Source organism: Dermochelys coriacea, chromosome 12 (genome assembly GCF_009764565.3).
Source record: "Dermochelys coriacea isolate rDerCor1 chromosome 12, rDerCor1.pri.v4, whole genome shotgun sequence".
Taxonomy (NCBI): Eukaryota; Metazoa; Chordata; order Testudines; family Dermochelyidae; genus Dermochelys; species Dermochelys coriacea.
The window spans coordinates 23,981,501-24,000,584 of NC_050079.1; the positions used below are offsets into that span (position 1 = coordinate 23,981,501).

General features: G+C 41.3%; 1 protein-coding gene and 1 long non-coding RNA gene across 2 annotated transcripts in view; one reads left to right on the plus strand and one right to left on the minus strand.

Annotated features, from left to right (window-relative positions):
- SLC7A10 (solute carrier family 7 member 10) overlaps positions 1 to 12,760 on the minus strand; it is an 80,105-nt gene extending 67,345 nt beyond the window's left edge. The window contains exon 1 of the mRNA XM_038368840.2: positions 12,312 to 12,760. Coding sequence (XP_038224768.2) covers positions 12,312 to 12,465 — 154 coding nt within the window. The 5' untranslated portion in view covers positions 12,466 to 12,760. The remainder of the gene's footprint in view (positions 1 to 12,311) is intronic.
- Positions 447 to 19,084, plus strand: part of LOC119841415 — a 177,619-nt gene continuing 158,981 nt past the window's right edge. The window contains exons 1-2 of the long non-coding RNA XR_006275084.1: positions 447 to 519; positions 14,728 to 14,838. This is a non-coding gene — a long non-coding RNA (uncharacterized LOC119841415). The remainder of the gene's footprint in view (positions 520 to 14,727; positions 14,839 to 19,084) is intronic.

Sequence of the window (19,084 nt, forward strand, 5' to 3'; positions counted from 1 at the left end):
CTGTGGGGAATACAGTAGAGAAGCTGCAACTCTTTCTTTGGAGGACTGATGGAATTTTTTCAGGAACAGACAGAAAAATAATATTGTTAGGATAGGTTAAATTTTGGGCATTTCAGCTTTGACAAATACTCTGTAATTTTACGATGCCTGCCACAAGGATAGGAAAGAAAGCATAGCAGCTAGGAGAAAAAAGCAAAACAAAACAAAAATAATGGAGGCTTCAAATGAAATGTTTGGGGAGGGAAATTAAAATAAAAGGCAGCCTCTACCAAACCAGTTCTGCAAGTTGTGAGGCTGCGTAGCGGGGCAGTCACCCTGCTCCAGCCCTGAGGAGGGCTGTGGCTGGGGGAGCCAATCAGCTAGGCTGATTGGAGAAGCAGCCACAGGTGGGCCACAGCTGGCCCTATAAAAGGCCAGTGAAGCCAGGAGCTGAGAGAACTCTCTGTCTAGCTCTTGAGGGAGGAGGACCTAACTGCCTAGGAGCTGAGGGTGCAGGCAACCAAGAAGGGCTGGGGAAAGGTGAGAGGAGCTGGGGAGCTCCCTCCTGGCAACTCCCCAGGCTGCAGGCCTTGGTAAAGGCCTACAAACCAGGTACTGGGGTTGCAGAGGCTGCAGCCCAGGGTAGGAAAAGGCAGCAGGTCCAAACCCCCTTTGCCGATGATAGATGTCTTATATGCTACAGTCTGCCCCAGTAAGCGGGGGCTAAATGGTGACTGGCAGTAGCCATATACTGAGGCAGGTGGGGATAGTGGGTAGGGGATTCCCCTGGGAGGGGAGACCCAGAGACTGTGGGGGTATTGCCAGGGGGCAGAATCAAAGGGAAAAGAGCACCGGGATCCAGGAGGTACATGGGGGCAGTGACAGGTAAGACACCGTCCAGCAGGGGGCGCTCTGGAGGCTGATGAGCTAATTCCCTGGATGACCAGCAGGAGATGCAGCAGAGGTGAGTCTCACATCGCTACAGGCTGCTAAAGCAAAAAAAAATGTCAGATGTTCCTAACAGAAAAGGCTACATTATGTTAGAAGGAAATGAATAGAAAGATGCATGAAAAGGCGATTTATGGAATTGCTGAAAGGTAGCACTGTACTGCCAGACCAGTAGTAACACATTACCAAATGTGCTACCTTTGTTTTCTTGTCTATCCATGAAGAGGCGAAAACCACTGTTCTAAAGTATCCAAATTTCTGATAATCCATGCAAGACTCCTTAAGTATGGAGATTTCTGGTAGATTTTGGGACATCCATAACAGAAAACCCATCATTTTAGCTCTTTCATCCTAGTGGTTGCATTCTGCACAGCCAGAAGTTCTCACTTGTAGAGAAGGATAGAAAAAAAAGTAATTATGTACATAACTTCTGCCAACTAATAAACTGGAAACAGAGTTGTAGTAGAAATGCTGAAGGCTTTCCCTTAAGCATCAAGAATAGTACAAACAACTCTTTGAATCTCTAAAAAGTTCATAATTAAGATTGCAAGATTGAATTCCATTGTATCCTGTTCCTCTCCTACAAAAGCATATGAAAATGACCTGGTCATGTCAACATTGTTGTTTTTATTGTTTTTGGTTCTTGCTCTTTGTACGGTACAGGGGTCACTTTGCATGCCACATTTTCCTGGATGGAAATCAACTGTGGCAGGAAGGCAGAAGGATAGACAAACAAAATTGTTTCTGTGTACTGCAAGACTCAATTAGGAAAACTGAATGTTAAATTGTTTTGTCTTTTCCCTTCTTGCTGCCAGGAATCTCTAATTAGAGCTTTTTTTTGTCTTCTCTCTCTATATGTAACCCACTTTAGATTGCAGAGGTGAGCTTTAAGTTCAGAGAACTTGTAGGATTTCCATGGCACATTATTGCACTTATGTGGAACTGTGCTATGTTTGAACTTGCTGGTGGAGTTGAAATGTATTTTCTACTTCCCAGATATCTGCTTTGAATGATCCTAATAGATAACTGCATGCTGGTATGGCTATAAATATCTCTACAGCAAGATTTCACCATCAGTTTATTCAGCAGAGTGGTGGTACACAAATTCAAACCATTCAGAATCACTCCAAACTTTGGGTGGGCACCTCTAAGTTTCTTTTTCTCCCTCAGAGTAACCTCCAATTTTCCCCATCGACAACATCAAACTCTTCCTTTTATTCTTGGTTATAAGACAAACTCACCATGTTGGATATTATATAATTCCAAATCATGTCTGCTTCCAAGCTATTCTTTTAGTAAGTCTGGATAATTAGTGTTCAGTAATTATGAATCTTGAGTCTGGGCTAGGACTAAGGATTTCACTGAAAAAATTTTTTTTTTTTTTGCAAAAACCTGATAAATCAGTAGCAGTCTGTAGATATTTGCTAGCAAGAAAGAAGTATCATGAATCAGAAATTTCACTGCCACCCTTAAAAGTGATACTTCTGGGAGTGAAGTGACAGCATTCAGACAGTGGGTTGCCATTTGGGAGGGCAAAGTTAAGAAAACAAAATACTTATTTTATTTAAAAAAAAATTTTCAGATGAATGTACATGTAGATTAATAGGTTCTTCTGAACATACCTAGAGGTATCCAATGTCTCTTAAACCAGGTAAACTGATAAACCATGATTATCAGTAAAACAGGAAATGTGTTGAGTTTTAGCTAGATATGACTTCATGGTCCAATTTCTTCTTTTTCTAAAGAGTGTAATATAAAGAGACTGATTTACAAAATTAGCTACATGCAACTGCCAGTGCAAAAATGTGCATCCAGCTCTGCACCAAATTTGTTTGTGCAAGTAACACAATTAGGTTAACTACATGAGAGTATGGAAGATTAGATGCTTCCTACCTTTTGTACATAATTACTCAATTTACATTGCAAATGACATGTACATTTGCAGGTACATTTTGCAAATATAACAGATAATGGTGAATTTTAGGCTGAAAGGTTGTCTATGCTGCAATCACGAGATGTAATTACAATTTGTGTAGACATACTCTTTCTAACTTTTATCTAGCTAGCTCAGGTACCAGAACCACAGCAGTCTGGGCTTCAGCGTGAGCTAATCACCCAAGCAATTATCCAGGATTCCTGGCATGCTTGTACAGCCCATGCTGCTGTGGTGTGACTGCTCCCTTACCTGAGCTAGTAGATTAAAGCTAGCTCAGGTATGTCTATGCAAGTGGAATTACACACTGAGATTCCTATGTAGACATATCCTGTGTAACATTAATTATGTTGTAGTTGCTAATTGTTCTCAATTCCTGTGTTTTTCTAACAATGGCATATGGTAGAAATTACATAGGGTCAAGTCCTGAAGCTCCTTAATTTGTGTGCTTTTACTCAATCTGTGCTCAAGCAAAAGTCCCATTGAAGTCAAATATGGGGAAATGTGGTCTAGTTTAAATTACTATAAGGTGGGAGCACCACTGGCTGAAAAAACACACTCAGAGTTGTTACCGATGGTTTGCTATCAAACCTGGTGGATATATGTAGTGAGGTCCCACAGTGCTCTGTCCTGGATCTGGTACTGTTTTTAGAATTTTTATTGATGACCTGGATGATAAAATGGAGAGTACACTTATAAAATTTGTAGATGACACTAAGCTGGGAGGGGTTGCAAGTACTTTGGAGGCCAGGATTAGACTTCAAAAAGACCTTGATAAATTGGAGAATTGGTCTGAAATCAACAAGATGAAATTTAATAAAGACAAGTGCAAAGTATGACACTTAGGAGAGAAAATCAAACACACAAGTACAAAATGGGAAATAACTGGCTAGAGAGTAGAACTACAGAAAAGGATATGTGGATTATACCGGATCACAAATTGAATATAAGGAAACAATGTGTTATGAAAAAGGCACACATGCTGGAGTGCATTGACAGGTGTTTTGGGACATGAGAGGTAAGTCACAGGAGGTAACTGTTTCACTCTACTTGCCACTGGTGGCACTGGCCTCAGCTAGAGTACTGAGTCCAGTTTTGGTCAACACACTTTAAGAAATATGTGGAGAAGATAAGTGTCCAGATGAGAGCAAAATAAATAAATAAATATATATATATATATATATATATATATATATATATATATATATATATATATATATATATATATATATATATATATATATATATATAAAAATATAAATGTTTAGAAAAACTATGAGGAAAGATTAAAAAACTAGGCATGTTTAGACTTCAGAAAAGACAAAGGAAGACCTGATAAGTTTTCAAATATTTTAAGTGCTGTTATATATAAAGAGGATGGTATGATCAATTGCTCTCCATGTCCACTGAAAGTAGGACAAGAAGTAATGGGCTTAATTTGCAGCAAGGGATATTTAGGTTAGATATTGGGGGGGGGGAAAAAACTTTCATTATAAGGATAGTTAAAGTACTGAAGTAGGTTACTGAGGGAGGCTGTGGAAATCCCATCATTGGAGGTTTTTAAGAATAGGTTAGATAAACACCTGTCAGGGATGATCTAGGTGTACTTGGTCCTGTGAACATGGAGGGATGACTTCTTGAGGTCCTTTCTAGCCTTACATTTCTACGCTTCTGCGTAAAGCATGTATAAAATATCACTGAATTAACACTTTTTTGAATGTTGATGTCTGTTTGCAAACTTGGTGTTTGAACAATTATGCAATAGTTGTAAAAATTATTTAATAAATGATAGAAGCACATGAGTAATTACTTTTAAAATTGCATTAATTTAATCTAGGTGAGTTGCTGAACCTTCATTTACAGTATTGCTGAATATGTTAACAGGCAATTAATAGCTGAAACCCAGAATAGGTCTTCTTTTCTTGTATGTGACTGTATTTAAAACAGAGACCAGGTGAGGTGCTCCTACAAAAGCTCTCAGGCACATTCCAAAATTCTGCAGTAGAGAAGAATCGCCAGAGACGTTTGTTACCACTACCAAATACAGTGATCACTCTGTAGACATTAAGAAATGGTCTCTTTTTGGATTGGAACAGAAAGTTTTTATAGTTAGTTTTGTATTTACAACAGGATATCCCATAAATGTGTTCTTTCCCACAACCTTTCGGGCTGTCTTCTTCAAGTATTAGTTCATCTGAATACAACTGTTTTTAAAAAGTTACAAATGTTACAAAGACTATTTCTGCTTCACATCAGAAAGTTATGCTGATGAGGGAAAACAAAAGTCAGTCCACTGGGATGGAGCAGTGGGGGTGTTGGCCTTTATGTTCTTGCCTGAACATTGTACATTATACATATGAGCAATTATTTGTTGGGGTTTCTTCATATTTTATTTATGCTACACTGAAATAGCATTTCTTTCCTCTCACCCCCTCCTACTCCTTAGAACAGAGGCTCTCAACTGGGAGGCAGGCACCCTTGGGGAGGCATTGGACTTCAAGGGGGGATTCACTGAGCCTTCTGATGGCTCTGTGGTTATGGTAGAAATGTATGTGGGCAAACGCCACTAAGTCAGGTTTGGCCTAGCTGTCCCTCTGTCATGACAGAGGGCTGGCCATGCCAAATCTGAATGAGTGGTGTTGCAACCTGCCACACCGGATTGCAGTGCCACTCAGGTTTGGTCCTGCTGCCCTAGGCAGAATCTGTTGCCCTAGGAAGCTGCCAAGTTTGCCTATACCTAGAGTGGGCCCTGTGAAGAGGCAAAAACTTCTGACTGGAGTATATACATATCACTGCCTTCTATGGGATGGAATTGGAATTGATCAACTGTAGGGCATAGACCTTCTATTAATAGCAGCAAATAGAGATTCTCCTTTAGTTCAAGTGGCAGAACCCTGTACTTTTGGAGCAGGAGGAAATGCTTTCTCGCTCAGCTGCAGCTGTGAAGTTTCAAATGGCCATGCTGTGTTACATAATGACAAATGCAAAATTTTGAGAGGCCATGGATTTGCTACAGTATCCTCCAGTACACCAGATAATGACACTTACAGACATGAAAGAAAGATCATCCAACAGGACAAAGTACTGTCACTAAATTGGCACTCCGCATTACCATCAATTCACTATGCTAAGGAACACTTGGAAAGCAAAAGGAAAACTAAAACTATTTTTATTTCCAATTATAAATATAGTAGTCATGCTTTATTTGAAACAAACAGAAGTAGCAACCGCAGAATTGTCCATCACATATGTATATTGTCTTGTTCATGATACTTTTAAAATAACACCGATTCATTTTCACCCCCTTATTGCAAATTTTCAGTTTGAATTATTGGAAAGACATGCTCTTTTAGGGTAGTGATCTGTAATTAAGTGTTTGTAAAATTTCCCACAGAAAGCCAGACTTTACAAGGACTTCTAATTTATCAATTTTAAATTTTTATTGGCTTAAATTTTGGTGTAATGTGTACAAGTTAACAGTATACATTAAATTACTTTTACTTAATAAATTTAGGGCAAAATTCTTTTCTGCATCTAAAACATACTTTTATTAATTATATTATTGTATATTTACTATAATATGATATTGAGGCAACAGCCAAGAATGTTGTATGCAAAATAAGGAGTATACTTACCCCTTGACTCAGACACAGACTGAGTAGAGAGATGCTCCTGGTGTGAAATCCTGCCCTATTGAAATCAATAAGATTTTGACTTCAAAGGGGGTGGGATTTCACTGCTGACATTTAAACACTTGAAAAATGTTACAAAGGCTCACTTTCTCAGACGGTGCAATCCAAGATAACAGCCAGAATGAGGTGTGCCATCACTTCAAAACTTTGCTGCTATGGTTGCAGTTAGTTGTTCCAGCATTCACTGATTTGGAAAAGGTTGTCCCCATTATTAATGTGAGTTAGGTTCTGTTTCACAGCAAATTTGCAGGAGAGGTTGATAATGCCACTTAGGGCTATGGACAAATTGGCTGTTCTATTCAAAGTCTTAAAACAGATATTCTACTGAGATGCTTAAGTCACTCAATAATACTTCTGGAGATGACTTTGGAAAGTTTTATGATTTCAAGTGCCATTAGACTGTGGAATTTAAAGGACTGATTGTAATGTTATATGCATAGGCATGCACTACCACATACCATGTACAAAGCTACTACTGTTATTACTCATAGTTGTGCATTAGTAGAGATTTCACGATATGTGGCAATGCCTACCCATATGTATGATATTAAAATCAAGTCTAGCACACGTGATTCTAGGATTTTTTGAGTTTTTTTTTTTTTTTTTAACTAAAGCATGGAATAAAATTCAGAGTTCTCAGGATCTTTCTGATGGTAAAGGCCATCTAACCCAATTTATGATTAAAAAAACTGAATTAAAAAAATTAAATTGGATTTTTATTTAAATACAGTTTTTAATTAAAATTATTTAAAATTAAATTTGAAATTGATAACATGTTAAGGCCTAAACTTATTATAGTCAATTCAAATAATTTACATTAATACAAAAGATAGTATTAAGCAGTACATGTTTACTGCTAAGTTTTAAAGAAAGTCACTGGCTAAGCACCTGGAACGAGAGTTTGTTAAAGTGCTTAAACCTGTTTTTGACAGTAGTAGCCTCTTCTGCAGCTGCAGAGAATATTTTATTCATTGCAGTTAATGTAAAGCTGCCAAGGCTTGTGTGAAGATACCCCTACTTCCACATGGGAAAAAGGGACATCATCTTCCTGGCTCTGTCTCCCTCCCATAATCCTACAATCATCCCATAGTGCTGAGATCTCCTTGAGAGATCCAGAGTGAGTAGAAGGAGACTGGTGGGCTAAGACCACCTTACCACACTGTGGCAATCGGTAGGAAATCCACTGTAAAAACCAGGAAAGCGTTAGGCTGTGGAGCTGCCCAATGCAGTGGAAACCTCTTTAAGAGGTGAGGGATGGTGGGGAGGCAGGGCATAGGGGATCAGGAGAGACCACAGAGACTCTAGCAAATCTCTTGAAATCCAGGAAGACTTCAGGGGATCTGTGGGTGTTGGGAGCTGTTCATTTCCCCTGCCCATTACTGAATTAAGTTACATCAATGTTAGTCCTACTCTGCACCAATGCAATACATCAGCATTAGGGGTTGCACTAGTGTAATTACACTGATGTAGTTATATTAGTGCAGTTTTTGTAATGTACAAAAGCCCATACTCTCCCCAATAATTATGCCATTGCATGCAGAACTCTTTGCAACATGACAACTCCCCTCTGTCTTTTAAACAATTTTCTTAATTATATTGACAGCAGTTCCATCAATCAGTTATATAACAGTTATTATCTCAAGTGAATTAAAGAAATTATAGTCCCAGTCTTGCCAAAGAGCAGAACCTGCCTGTGCTCTGTGACCCATGGCTGTGCAGCCATGTTGACTACTTTGTATCCTCATGTGTGGGGGGGCGGGGAACTCCTTCCCTCCCAGAGGCGGTGTTTGACTCTGCTGAATTCAACTGCCAGTCTGACAGTTGGGTGCTTGTGGATGAGGTTGGAGAAGGTACAGAGCATGTATAGCACCTCCATGACTCTTAGCTTGGGGCAGATTCCTCCCCTGTTGCAGATGGGGTGGCACAGCTCTGAAACACAAGTCAAACAAGGTGATGTGAAGGGATTGGGAACCCATTAGAATCACCGCATCCCCACGGTAATTAACTGGGGAGAGTACATGAAGAGGAGGGAGCCAACACACCCAGTTACAGAATTGCTCACTCTGTCAACCTTATTGTGAGTATAGTATTTGGTAGTTTTCTTAAAGCCACAACTACCAGATCCATGTGATTATTTGAGAATCCCAGCTTTCAGTTATAAAAGGAATGTTTCTAGCCCTCATGGTTACAGAGAAAAGCCTGGAAATGTTAGCCAAGTGAATGCTGAAGTGAAAACCCTCCACATGTATTTAAAAAAAATCATATGATTTCTAAGACAATCTCGTGATTTTTGAACACTTAAGTTTGGCAATTTGGAAATTACATCACCCTATAGAAAGTGGTTAAACACTACCTTGGTCCCCCTCTCACCTCTCTGCTGGATTTGCTGCAGCCCAAAGAGTCTAGTTACTGTACATATCTCCAGCCCGGTGGGGGTGGGAGACCTCACTTACAACAGTTCTCTGTCCTTGTGCAGCTCCACAGCTCATCCTTGTGGCCTAGTTTATCTTCCTCCCCACTTACACACCAGACCAATTGCCCCCAGCACAGTTTGAGCTGGTGAGCAGGTAATTCATATAGCTTTCAGGGAGCTACATTCCCTGTACAGCCATGTACAGCTGGCCCAATAATAACTTGCACGTATATATCACCTTTCATCTGAAAGGGGCCCCAAAGACTTTACCAAGGTTAACAGAAGGATGTACAAATGGACAAAATTGTAACCTTACAATCTGCCTGAGTAAGGATGGTGTGTAGCTGCATCACTCCAGGAGCAGACTGGAGAATGAGCTGTGACTCTGTCACAATTCATCCCATACTTCACCTTGGTTCTGGGAGGGAGTCTGTGCACCTGGATGTCTACTCTCTTTGACAAATTGGGGATGGATCCAGGGCTCCTCTCACTCACCCCTCCAGCCCCCTCCCATCCATTTGCTCCTAGTGAAAAATATGGGTAAGTAGCCTGTGCACTGCCAAATGCCCCCCTCTGACATGGCCAAGTCAAAATTTAAGCAAGACCAAACTAGGTATCAAGGTTGAGGGTAGAGCTTACACCTGTGTGGGTAATTAGACTAGATAGTTACAGCCCTTATTGAGACTCCTTGTTGAGTATGGCCCATAGTGATCATGTCACTCAATGCTGACATACAACCACCTATGAGGTGAACATAGCAGTGGTTTAACACGGCATAGAAACACTACACAACAGTTTAAGGCATGAAGTGAATAAGAATAGCATATCCAAATGAAAATGAATCGAGAATTTAACTAAGCAGACTATAATTACCCAAACTGGCATTTGGCCAGCACACTAGGTCAAATGGTCCAGCTCTTGCACAAAGATCTCTAATACCCTTTAAGATCTTGCCACAAGGCCTTTAATGACTATAGATAGTTAATACATAAATTTTACATCTGATCCAATGTAACATCTGTTATATATTCATTTCCATTTGTTGGCATTGGTACTTTGATGCTGTGTCTGAAGAGACTTTGAATTGGATTGTTAAAAGTTTGGGATACTTTGGGCACTATAGTTAAAACAGGTAAAATAACAGGTGGTCTTAGTGTGTCCCTTAAGTCACTCCTGAGTGAAGTTGGTTAGTTTAATGTAACACTGCACAGGTTATGTTCTGAAAGGGCAAAACCTTAAAGCCATAACATAAGCAGTCTAAGGGTATGTCTTCACTACCCTCAGCGATTGATCTAGCAGGGCTCGATTTATCACATCTAGTTTAGACATGATAAATCGACCCCCGAGCACTCTCCCATCTCCCACTCTCCTGTACTCCAGCTTGGCGACAGGTGCTGGCGGAGTCGACCGGGGAGCGGCAGCAGTCGAAGACACCATGGTAAATCGATCTAAGTACGTCGACTTCAGCTACATTATTCACGTAGCTGAAGTTGCATAACTTGGATCGATTTCTCCCGGCCCCTCCAATGTAGACCAGGCCTCAGTGACTTACTGATGTAAGTAAGGGTTATAGGACCAGGTGCTAGGATTCTATGGAATTTTGCATTGATATGAGCATGCAATATCAACTGGGATTACACACACTTAGAGAGGTGTAAGAATGGATGATTGTGTGTTGTGTAGATACTCAAGAAATCAATATAGTCAGCTCAAATTTCTAAAATGTGTAATCAAGATAATACAAAATTCATATAATGATAATGAGCTACTGAAAAGGTAGCAGATGATATATTCTTAATCTTAGTACAACTATAATACCCCTTGTGTTCAGCAAGATGATGAGATCATTGGGATACGAAAGGCAATGCAAATAGTTCAGGTTCAGACCGGATTGGTTTTGAGAGTTTATAATTCAAAAGGAAATGTTAATACAGTACTTTTTTAACTTTTAGCTACAGTGTTAATAATTCTAATAGTTGGTTTTGCCTGTAGAAATAAAATGAATGGATTCCATTTCAAGCATAGTGTTAATTATAAAGAAAGATGGACTGTAGACTTTTGACATTTGGAGCAAGCTCACTGTCCTGTACCCTTGTGCATATTTTTAATCTCCTAATTGTAAAATGTAAGATACCAGAGCTCTGGAAACAGATACCAGTTAGCACTTTTCATAAATACATTGTAAGAAATCATCTCTGTAATGAAATAGAATGTTATTTCTTTGTAGACAGTTAACTGGTGTTGGAAAAAATCTGATTTTGTCTCATCACTTAATATAGTTATATTAGTACATGGAAGACAACTGTAGTACAATAGATGACTGTTAATATGTTGAGGTTCTTATCTATTAACTTGTCTTGTAAAGTCTTAGAGTTTTATTTGTAAGCCAATTATATTTCGGCATTTCAGATTTAGACAATGATTTGTAATAGGCTTTAAATCAAAAGTGGTTAAAATCTGTTTTGGATTACAATGCTGGATGTTTTGGCTGACAACTTTAGGTCTTTATGTGGACTTCTACTGTTGTCTTTCTTTAAGATAACAGAGAACTTGTTTGATATATACTGTAAAATGCAGCGTGGAAGATTCTGAATCTCCTGTAGTTAAGCAATTTATATCTGCAATTTCCCTTGATTATGGTGACACTTTCTGTTACTGGCTTTTCACTCAGAATTTTCAGGAATTGTAGACTTTGGCATCAGACTCTGGCATATTAATCAACTCTCTAGCTTATTGCACCACCCTCGAGCACCTTGTAAACGAAATGACATAATTCTAGGGGTTTTATCTGTTGGTCTGAAATACAGGCAGCACATAATAAAGTTATTGTACCTAGGAATTTTCATTGCATGGGAAGGAAAAGTAAGTATTTCATATTAACAAATGAATGCCCATGAAATGCATTTTACTTGCTAATCTTTCTTCTGTCTCTATATACTAAATAGTGCTCAATAAATATTGATTCCGTGATCCAACTATGCCCGAAGAGAGCTAAATTCATTAATCTGCCTCCCTAGGGTACAATGGGGAAGAAATGAAATACAAACGCTTGGCGGTTGTTGCATGCACTCTGCAGGGAGTTTATCAAAGGCACTCACGGCCCTGATATCTGCTCGCCACCAGCCTGCGTGTTACCCTTGACCACCCCGCGGAATAACGCTTGCACAAGCAACGGAGATGGACCGAGTGTAATGATAACCCCCCCGCCCCATCCCCTTCCCCCAAGGCGCGCGCGCTGGCTCGGGGTCCCAGCCGGGGCCGTACCAGCCCGTGCTGCTACTTTTGGCTTTGGCTGAGAAGTGCCTGGCTCGGTGGCCGGACCCCGGCCGGGGCAGAGCCCTCTCACCTATAATGATGGCACAGGCGCTGACCAGCCCGATCTCCTTCTTCAGAGTCACTCGCTCGGAGCTGCTGCCGCTCCCGGGGGCGCGGGGCGGCGCTGCGGGCGGCTGGGCTGCGATGCTCTTCCGGAGGGCCTGGGGCTGAGTCTCCCCAGCCATCGCTCCCCCGCTCCTGGACCCGTCCCCTCTGCCCCGCTCAGCCGGAGAGCCGCCGGAGAGCTCGCCGGGGGCCGGCGCATGCGCCGCTGCTGCGGGCGCTGAAGTGATGAGGAGCGGGGGCAGCGGCTGCTGGGTGCGCCGCTCTGGCTCGCGGGGCCACTGCGGGGCTGCCCCCCACGCAGCAGCGCTGCCGCCGGGGCAGCCCAACGGGACAATCCGCCCCTTTCGCTTCTGCCCATGCTCAATAACCCGCAGACCGGCCCGGGGGCACGCGGCGAGGGGTGTGCACGTGCCCGCTAGGAGAGCGAAGCTGCTGCCCCTGCTCGCCCTTTGCGCAGAGCTTGAGTCTTTTCTGCCTCGGAGCGGTCGGGCAGCCGCACCGGGGGACGGGGTGGGGGGAGATCGAGAAGCCGAGCAGGGGCGCGACAGCCAAAACGACAGGTGGCTTTACAATGCTGATCCGGATTTAAACTAGTGCAACAGAAAACACTCGGACTATCAAAACCACCCCGAACTGTCTGTGCGCGCTGGCAGAGCTTCCCCAGTACTGTGATTAATTGCTCTGGAGCTAGACAACCTGGGTGGTGCAGCATCTGCAAGGAACCTCCCTCCCTTTGGGATTTGTCGTGGTCCTGATGCTGGTGATATCCTGGTGTGTTCCCAGGACCTTCTTATTCTATCAACAGATTGCCCAAGACATGTCATACCTCTCTCGCTTCTGAGTGTCTTTCAAATCAGGTTTTGATTCAAAATTTTCTTTAAACCATTTTTGTTTGTTTGGCTGGTTGTTTTAGGCTTGCTTTTTCTAACAGAACTTACTAATGTCAACAGTTTTCTTATTAATGTTTCAGAGTGGTAGCCCTGTTAGTTTGTATCAGCAAAAACAACGAGGAGTCCTTGCGGCACTTTATAGCCTAACAAATTTATATGGGCATAAGCTTTCGTGGGCTAAAACCCACTTCATCAGATGCACAGAGTGGAAAATACAGTAGAGAGGTATAAATACACCAGGTATGAAAAGATGGGAGTTGCTTTATGTGAGTATCAGCAGGGGGAAAATTATTCCCTGGATCACTACAAAAACTAATTTCCCCCTGTTGATACTCACACCTTCTTTTCAACTCTTTGAAATAGGCCTCCTTGATTACACTGAATACATTAGCACTACAAAAGTGATTTTTCTTCCCTTCTTGTCAACTGTTGAAAATACCGCGCTTCCATCTTAACTGAATTGGCTCCTTAGCACTGACCCCCACCCCCCACTTGGTAAGGCAACTCTCATCTTTTCATATGCTGTGTATTTATACCTCTCTACTGTATTTTCCACTCTGCATCTGATGAAGTGGGTTTTAGCCCATGAAAGTTATGCCTAAATAAATTTGTTAGTCTCTAAGGTGCCACAGGGACTCCTCTTATTAATGTTAATAGCTATAGAAATGCTTTGCCAGTTCCTTCAAAGTTTTTGCAAAAACCAATAAACATATTATATTGCACATTAGAAGAATAAACTAACATGATTTTAGGTTTATTTCTGAATAATTGTCTTTGGCCACAATCTTGCCTTAATAAATGATATAAGTATAAATGAGTAGTCTGGAGTAATTTTCCATCAGCATTTTCTGGGGCTGTCTTTAAAGGGAGGATTGAAGAAGTCAGTGCTTTTCTGTTAACTTCAGCTACTTGTTTGATGCAAGAGATTAGTAAACTATGGCAGATGATGTTAAATCCCAGGAGACATCTAGTAATATGATGGGTGACCTTCCTCCCCCATTTTTGGCCAGGAGGAGGTTATCCATTACAGGGACCAATGCCATGTCCTGACATGAAGCCTGACTGGGAGGGGTTCTGGTATGTTAGCAGGGTATAGTTTGAAATGCTGCTTTCTTTGTGTTTAGATTATCTTGTTTAAGAATGGGAAGTTAGTTGGCAAGGTTCATAGGACTTGTTAGCCTGAGACCATTAAGATTAGGTTTTACTTCACAGAAGATGGACTATCTGCAGTATCCTCCCCCCACCCTCCGCACCTATCAATGGTGTTTTAGTGTGGCTAAGACACAGGGAGGTTAAGGTTGCAAACAACAAAATGGTGTTTATTGAGATACACAACAACAAACTAGGACTCTCTGCAACTAAAATAACACAAAGAATAACTGCTCAGTTATTAACACAGATGATGGAAATGGGGACGAACCCCAGAGCCCAAACCTTTGTACAGTGGGGTATTACAGAAATAACAGAGAAGGACTATACCATGTCTTGCAGACATTGGACAGGAGAACAGGAACAGGAACACAGACGGGAACCAGGTCCTCAGGGACAGGTGTCAGGAATGGGAACACAACAGGAATTGGACCTCAGGATCTTTGATGCCAGGTAAGTAGATCTTCAGTATGGTGCCTTCTGTTTTCTATTCTCGATTTCATCATCCTGTGTGCTGAATGCGGACACTATATCCGTGATGATGGAACAGGTGAGTGGAGGTAAGTCAAGGGAACCTTGGTAGGTGTTGCTGGTTCACCTCAAGTTCTATTCCCTCAGGGTTCTAGCTAACAGCAAGGCTGGTACTCTGTGGGAGGGCTTCTATGCCTCATTGGGATGACCTGCTTTCATAGCATCCAGAGACACCAGGCGCCCCTCAGAGGGTGAACACTCCTTTATATGCATTGTCCATTGCTAGGCAGATTTTACTGCCATGAGACACTTCCTTTCCTGTCTTTTCCTTGCTTTGGCGCCAAACTCGAAAAGAGGGCCAAAAAGCTGAAGTAGAAGGGGTGCCAAGATGGAGGACAGGTTGTCCTTTTACCAATCCAAAATGACAACTGTGTACACTTAATAAATTGAACCTTTCCTAACCAACAGGCCCAGAGATTGCTTCTTTAGTATTGGTTGGCCTATTGTGTGATTTAAGGTGATTGTTAGGTATCCTTACTCAAATGTGATATTGACAATCTCAGGCAATAAGGGCCCAAATTAACATTGAGCATATTTCGCTAACCAGAAAGAGTGACCTATGAAGAAGGATGGCTTTGACACGAGGCCTGGATTCAGTTTTTACTTCTGCCACAGACATCCTATGTGACCTTGGTCAAGTTACTTAATTCTCTTTGTCCCAATTTCCCAACTGTAAAATGGTTATCATAGTATTTTTACCTCCCAAAGGATGTTAAATACATTAATGCTCAGTACTGGGGTCTGGTGCTACCCAGATAGTTAGTTATGGTGACTCAAATGTCCTATAATACTTCAAGTATCTCTTGCTGTGTGAATGGACTTAATTCACTGAACATTAGTGGACTCGCTGGTGAGTGTGTATTACAGGTCTCCCTCTGTGCCTGATCCACAGAGGATATGAGTCTGTAACAGCCCAGCTATGGAAGCTTGGCTCTTTAGCTCAAGCTGGTTTTAGTTCTGAGGTTCCTCAGTTCAGTCCTAGGTTTGCTGGCCAAGATAATGGCCATCATATTAACAGTTCTGAGGTTGGTGCGTGGATGCTGTTGGCCTGAGATGAGTGATACAAGTGATCTACTTTGTGAAGTAGGTGGACAGTTCTTTACAATAAGCTATGCTGGCTTCTTGGATTTAGGTATGAAAGGGACTTGGCATCAATCAAAATGGCATAGTCCAAAAATTCCAGGTGAGCATCAGTGGCAAAAGAAACAGATCTCAGAATGTATCAGCTGTGGAGTGTGACAGGAACTTTTTGTGTTCAACTTGATCTGATTTTTCTTGAAATTTACACTGTAAGGTTGGTCTGACAAATAAGAAATCATTTCAGGCCGTCAGTGGACTATTACCACTGAAGGCAATAGAGTAATTGTAAATGATTTTACTTTACTTTTTAAAGCAGTTTTATTCTGCTGCTATCATACATGGAAGATATCATATTGGTTTTCAAAGGTCATGTTTTATTCTAAAATTGATCTATCACTCTGTAGAGGTGTAGTTTCTGAATGAATTGCTAAAGGAAAGATTGTTAAAATGTACCTTGAGTATCTCTATCATGACGGGGCAAGGTCAGATGGCTATAGAAAAGTAGTGGGAGATAGATATATTAGCTCCAGGCTAAACAAATCCCTGGTACCAGGTTAAGTGAAATGGCAGCTGCTCCAGGTCAATTAAGACAGCTGGGGCCAATTAAGAACTTTCCAGAAGGCAGGGAGAATGCTATGTTGATTGGGATACCTGAAGCCAATCAGGTGCTGGCTGAAACTAGTTAAAAGCCTCCCAGTCAGTCAGGTGGGGGTACATGTCAGGAGCTGTGGGAAGAAGTTGCGCGGTTGGAGAGGCTGAGTAGTACACACCATATCAGGCACAAGGAAGGAGGCTGTGAGGTAAGGGTGAAGTGGAGCTTGAGGAAGTGAGGGCTGCTGTGGGGGAAGTAGCCCAGGGAATTGTACATATCATGTTTCTAAAAGGTCAGCTACCATAGCTGATACTATTAGGGTCCCTGGGCTGGAGTCCGGAGTAGAGAGTGGGCCTGGGCTCCCCGCCCCCACCTTTGCCCCCTGTTTAATCACTGAGACTAGGAGACAACAGAGACTGTGCAAGGAAGGATAACTTCTCCTCATCTCCCTCGCTGGCTTATGATGAAAATGGCTCAGTAGACTGTGACCCTTGTCTTTAGAGAGAGAAGGGTTACGTGGAGGGTCACAGTGAGCCTCTGAGGCTAGCGAAATCCGCCAGGAAACGCGGGACCCACCGAGGCAAGGACAGAGCTTTGTCACACTGTTTACTGAATTATTAGGGTGTATTATAATAAGATTTTTACAAACACAATTTCCCAGTGAAGTATGTAGGTAAGTAGAACTATCCTTATTTCTCAGATGAGAGAACTGAAGAATAGTGATGAAGATCTGAAATATTCAAAAATAGCCTCTTATTTTGGTTGCCTAACCTATGATATAGTATTCAGAGTTTCTGAATACCTGCACCTCCCACTGATTGCAGTTGAAGAGGTGAGTGCTCAGCACTCTGAATATCAGGCCTCAAGTATCTAGAGTTGCCCAACATTAAAGGGCACTTTTTGACTATTTTGGCTTAAGTGACTTGCTCAAGGCCCAAGGAAGTCAGCAGCCAAGGTGGAACTAGAATTAAGAAGTTCCTGGCTCTCAGTCCTATGCACAGATGACTAGACTAAGCCTTAGTGACAAACTTGTCCTCTTTTCCACCACAGTCTATCCCTTCCCAAGTGAGGAGAGTGTTTAAAAAAGACTGAACTCCATAGAGCTAAGAAGGAAAAGAAAAAATGTCTAAACTCACTGGAACCAAGTTGAACGGAGTAATTTAAAACAAACTGAGGGAGGAGGTTAAGGGATGGCACTGAGTTATGGAAGATATTTCACAGAACAGCAAGGACAAACAGTCCTCTGAAGTCGAGGCACGCTCACTGTTTGAAGAGAATAAAAAAACAAATTTAAGGCTAGTGAATTACTGAACCTTCTTAGTTTTAAAAGTATTTTCAAAGTAATTGTATTTTAAAATATATTTCAGTGCCTATTTCAAGTCAATCACATTAGACCAATATTGATTGTTAAATAGACCACTGTTAAATGACTTTCAAAGGGATATGGGCTCCTAACTCACTTTGAGTGTGTGTGTGTGCATTGCAAAAAAAGGCCTCTGGCAGCAAGTCTCAGAGCCCGGGTCAACTGACTGGGGCTCGTGCTCCGTGGCTAAAATTATTCATGTAGACATTTGGGTTTGGATGTAGCCTGGGCTCTGAGACCCATCTGACTCACTTGCATTCAGAGCCTGGGCTCCAGCCCAAGCCCAAATGTCTACACTGCTATTTTTAGCCCTTTAGCATGAGCCCAACACGCCCATGTCACTTGACCCGGGCTCTGAGACTCGCTGCCATGGTTCTTTTTCTGCAGTGTTGACATACCCTTAGGCTCTTTTGAAAAATTTACTCTTTACCTTAACATTTCCAGGGTATTTGGAATAATTCATGTTGCATTGCATCACACAAAGCAATAGGGATTAACATGATTTTGTGCCATCTGTATATTGACTGAAATAAATGAAGTTGTCCTTGCACCATGGAAATTTATAGATATGACAGTTTGTTAATTACAAAACTAATTTTGAGTAATTGGATATATTTCCAGCAAAGAATAAAAATAATGTAGGGTGATACTTTCAAAAGTTTCTAAATGACTTTTTGAAATGTTGCCCATAATTCTTTTTGTGTTCAATGTGTCTGCTCATCTGACCAATAGCCCTCTCTAATAAAACATTTTTCATGGAGTTAAGGTATTCCAAGAACCTAATGAAATGTAAGATCAACTAACCTTGAAGAACAACCAAAAAGTCCACTAAATGCATAGTTGTTTAGAAAGATATTTTGCTCAGTCTATAGCATGATAAAAGATTTTTTTTAAGATATTGTTTTAATGATACCTTACATCAGTCAGCTTGATAGATAGATAGATTGCTTGGGGATACATATTGGAGAAATTGTGGTGAAAGAGGAGATTTTTTTTATATATGTGGTAGACATGTCAAGTCATTATAGAATACTGTAATGCAATTTGTAGCCAAATATAATAAATTGTTGGGTACTTATTATCAAATTATCCTTTGGTAATCCTTCTGGGGCTTTCCTTTTGGTCACACAAAA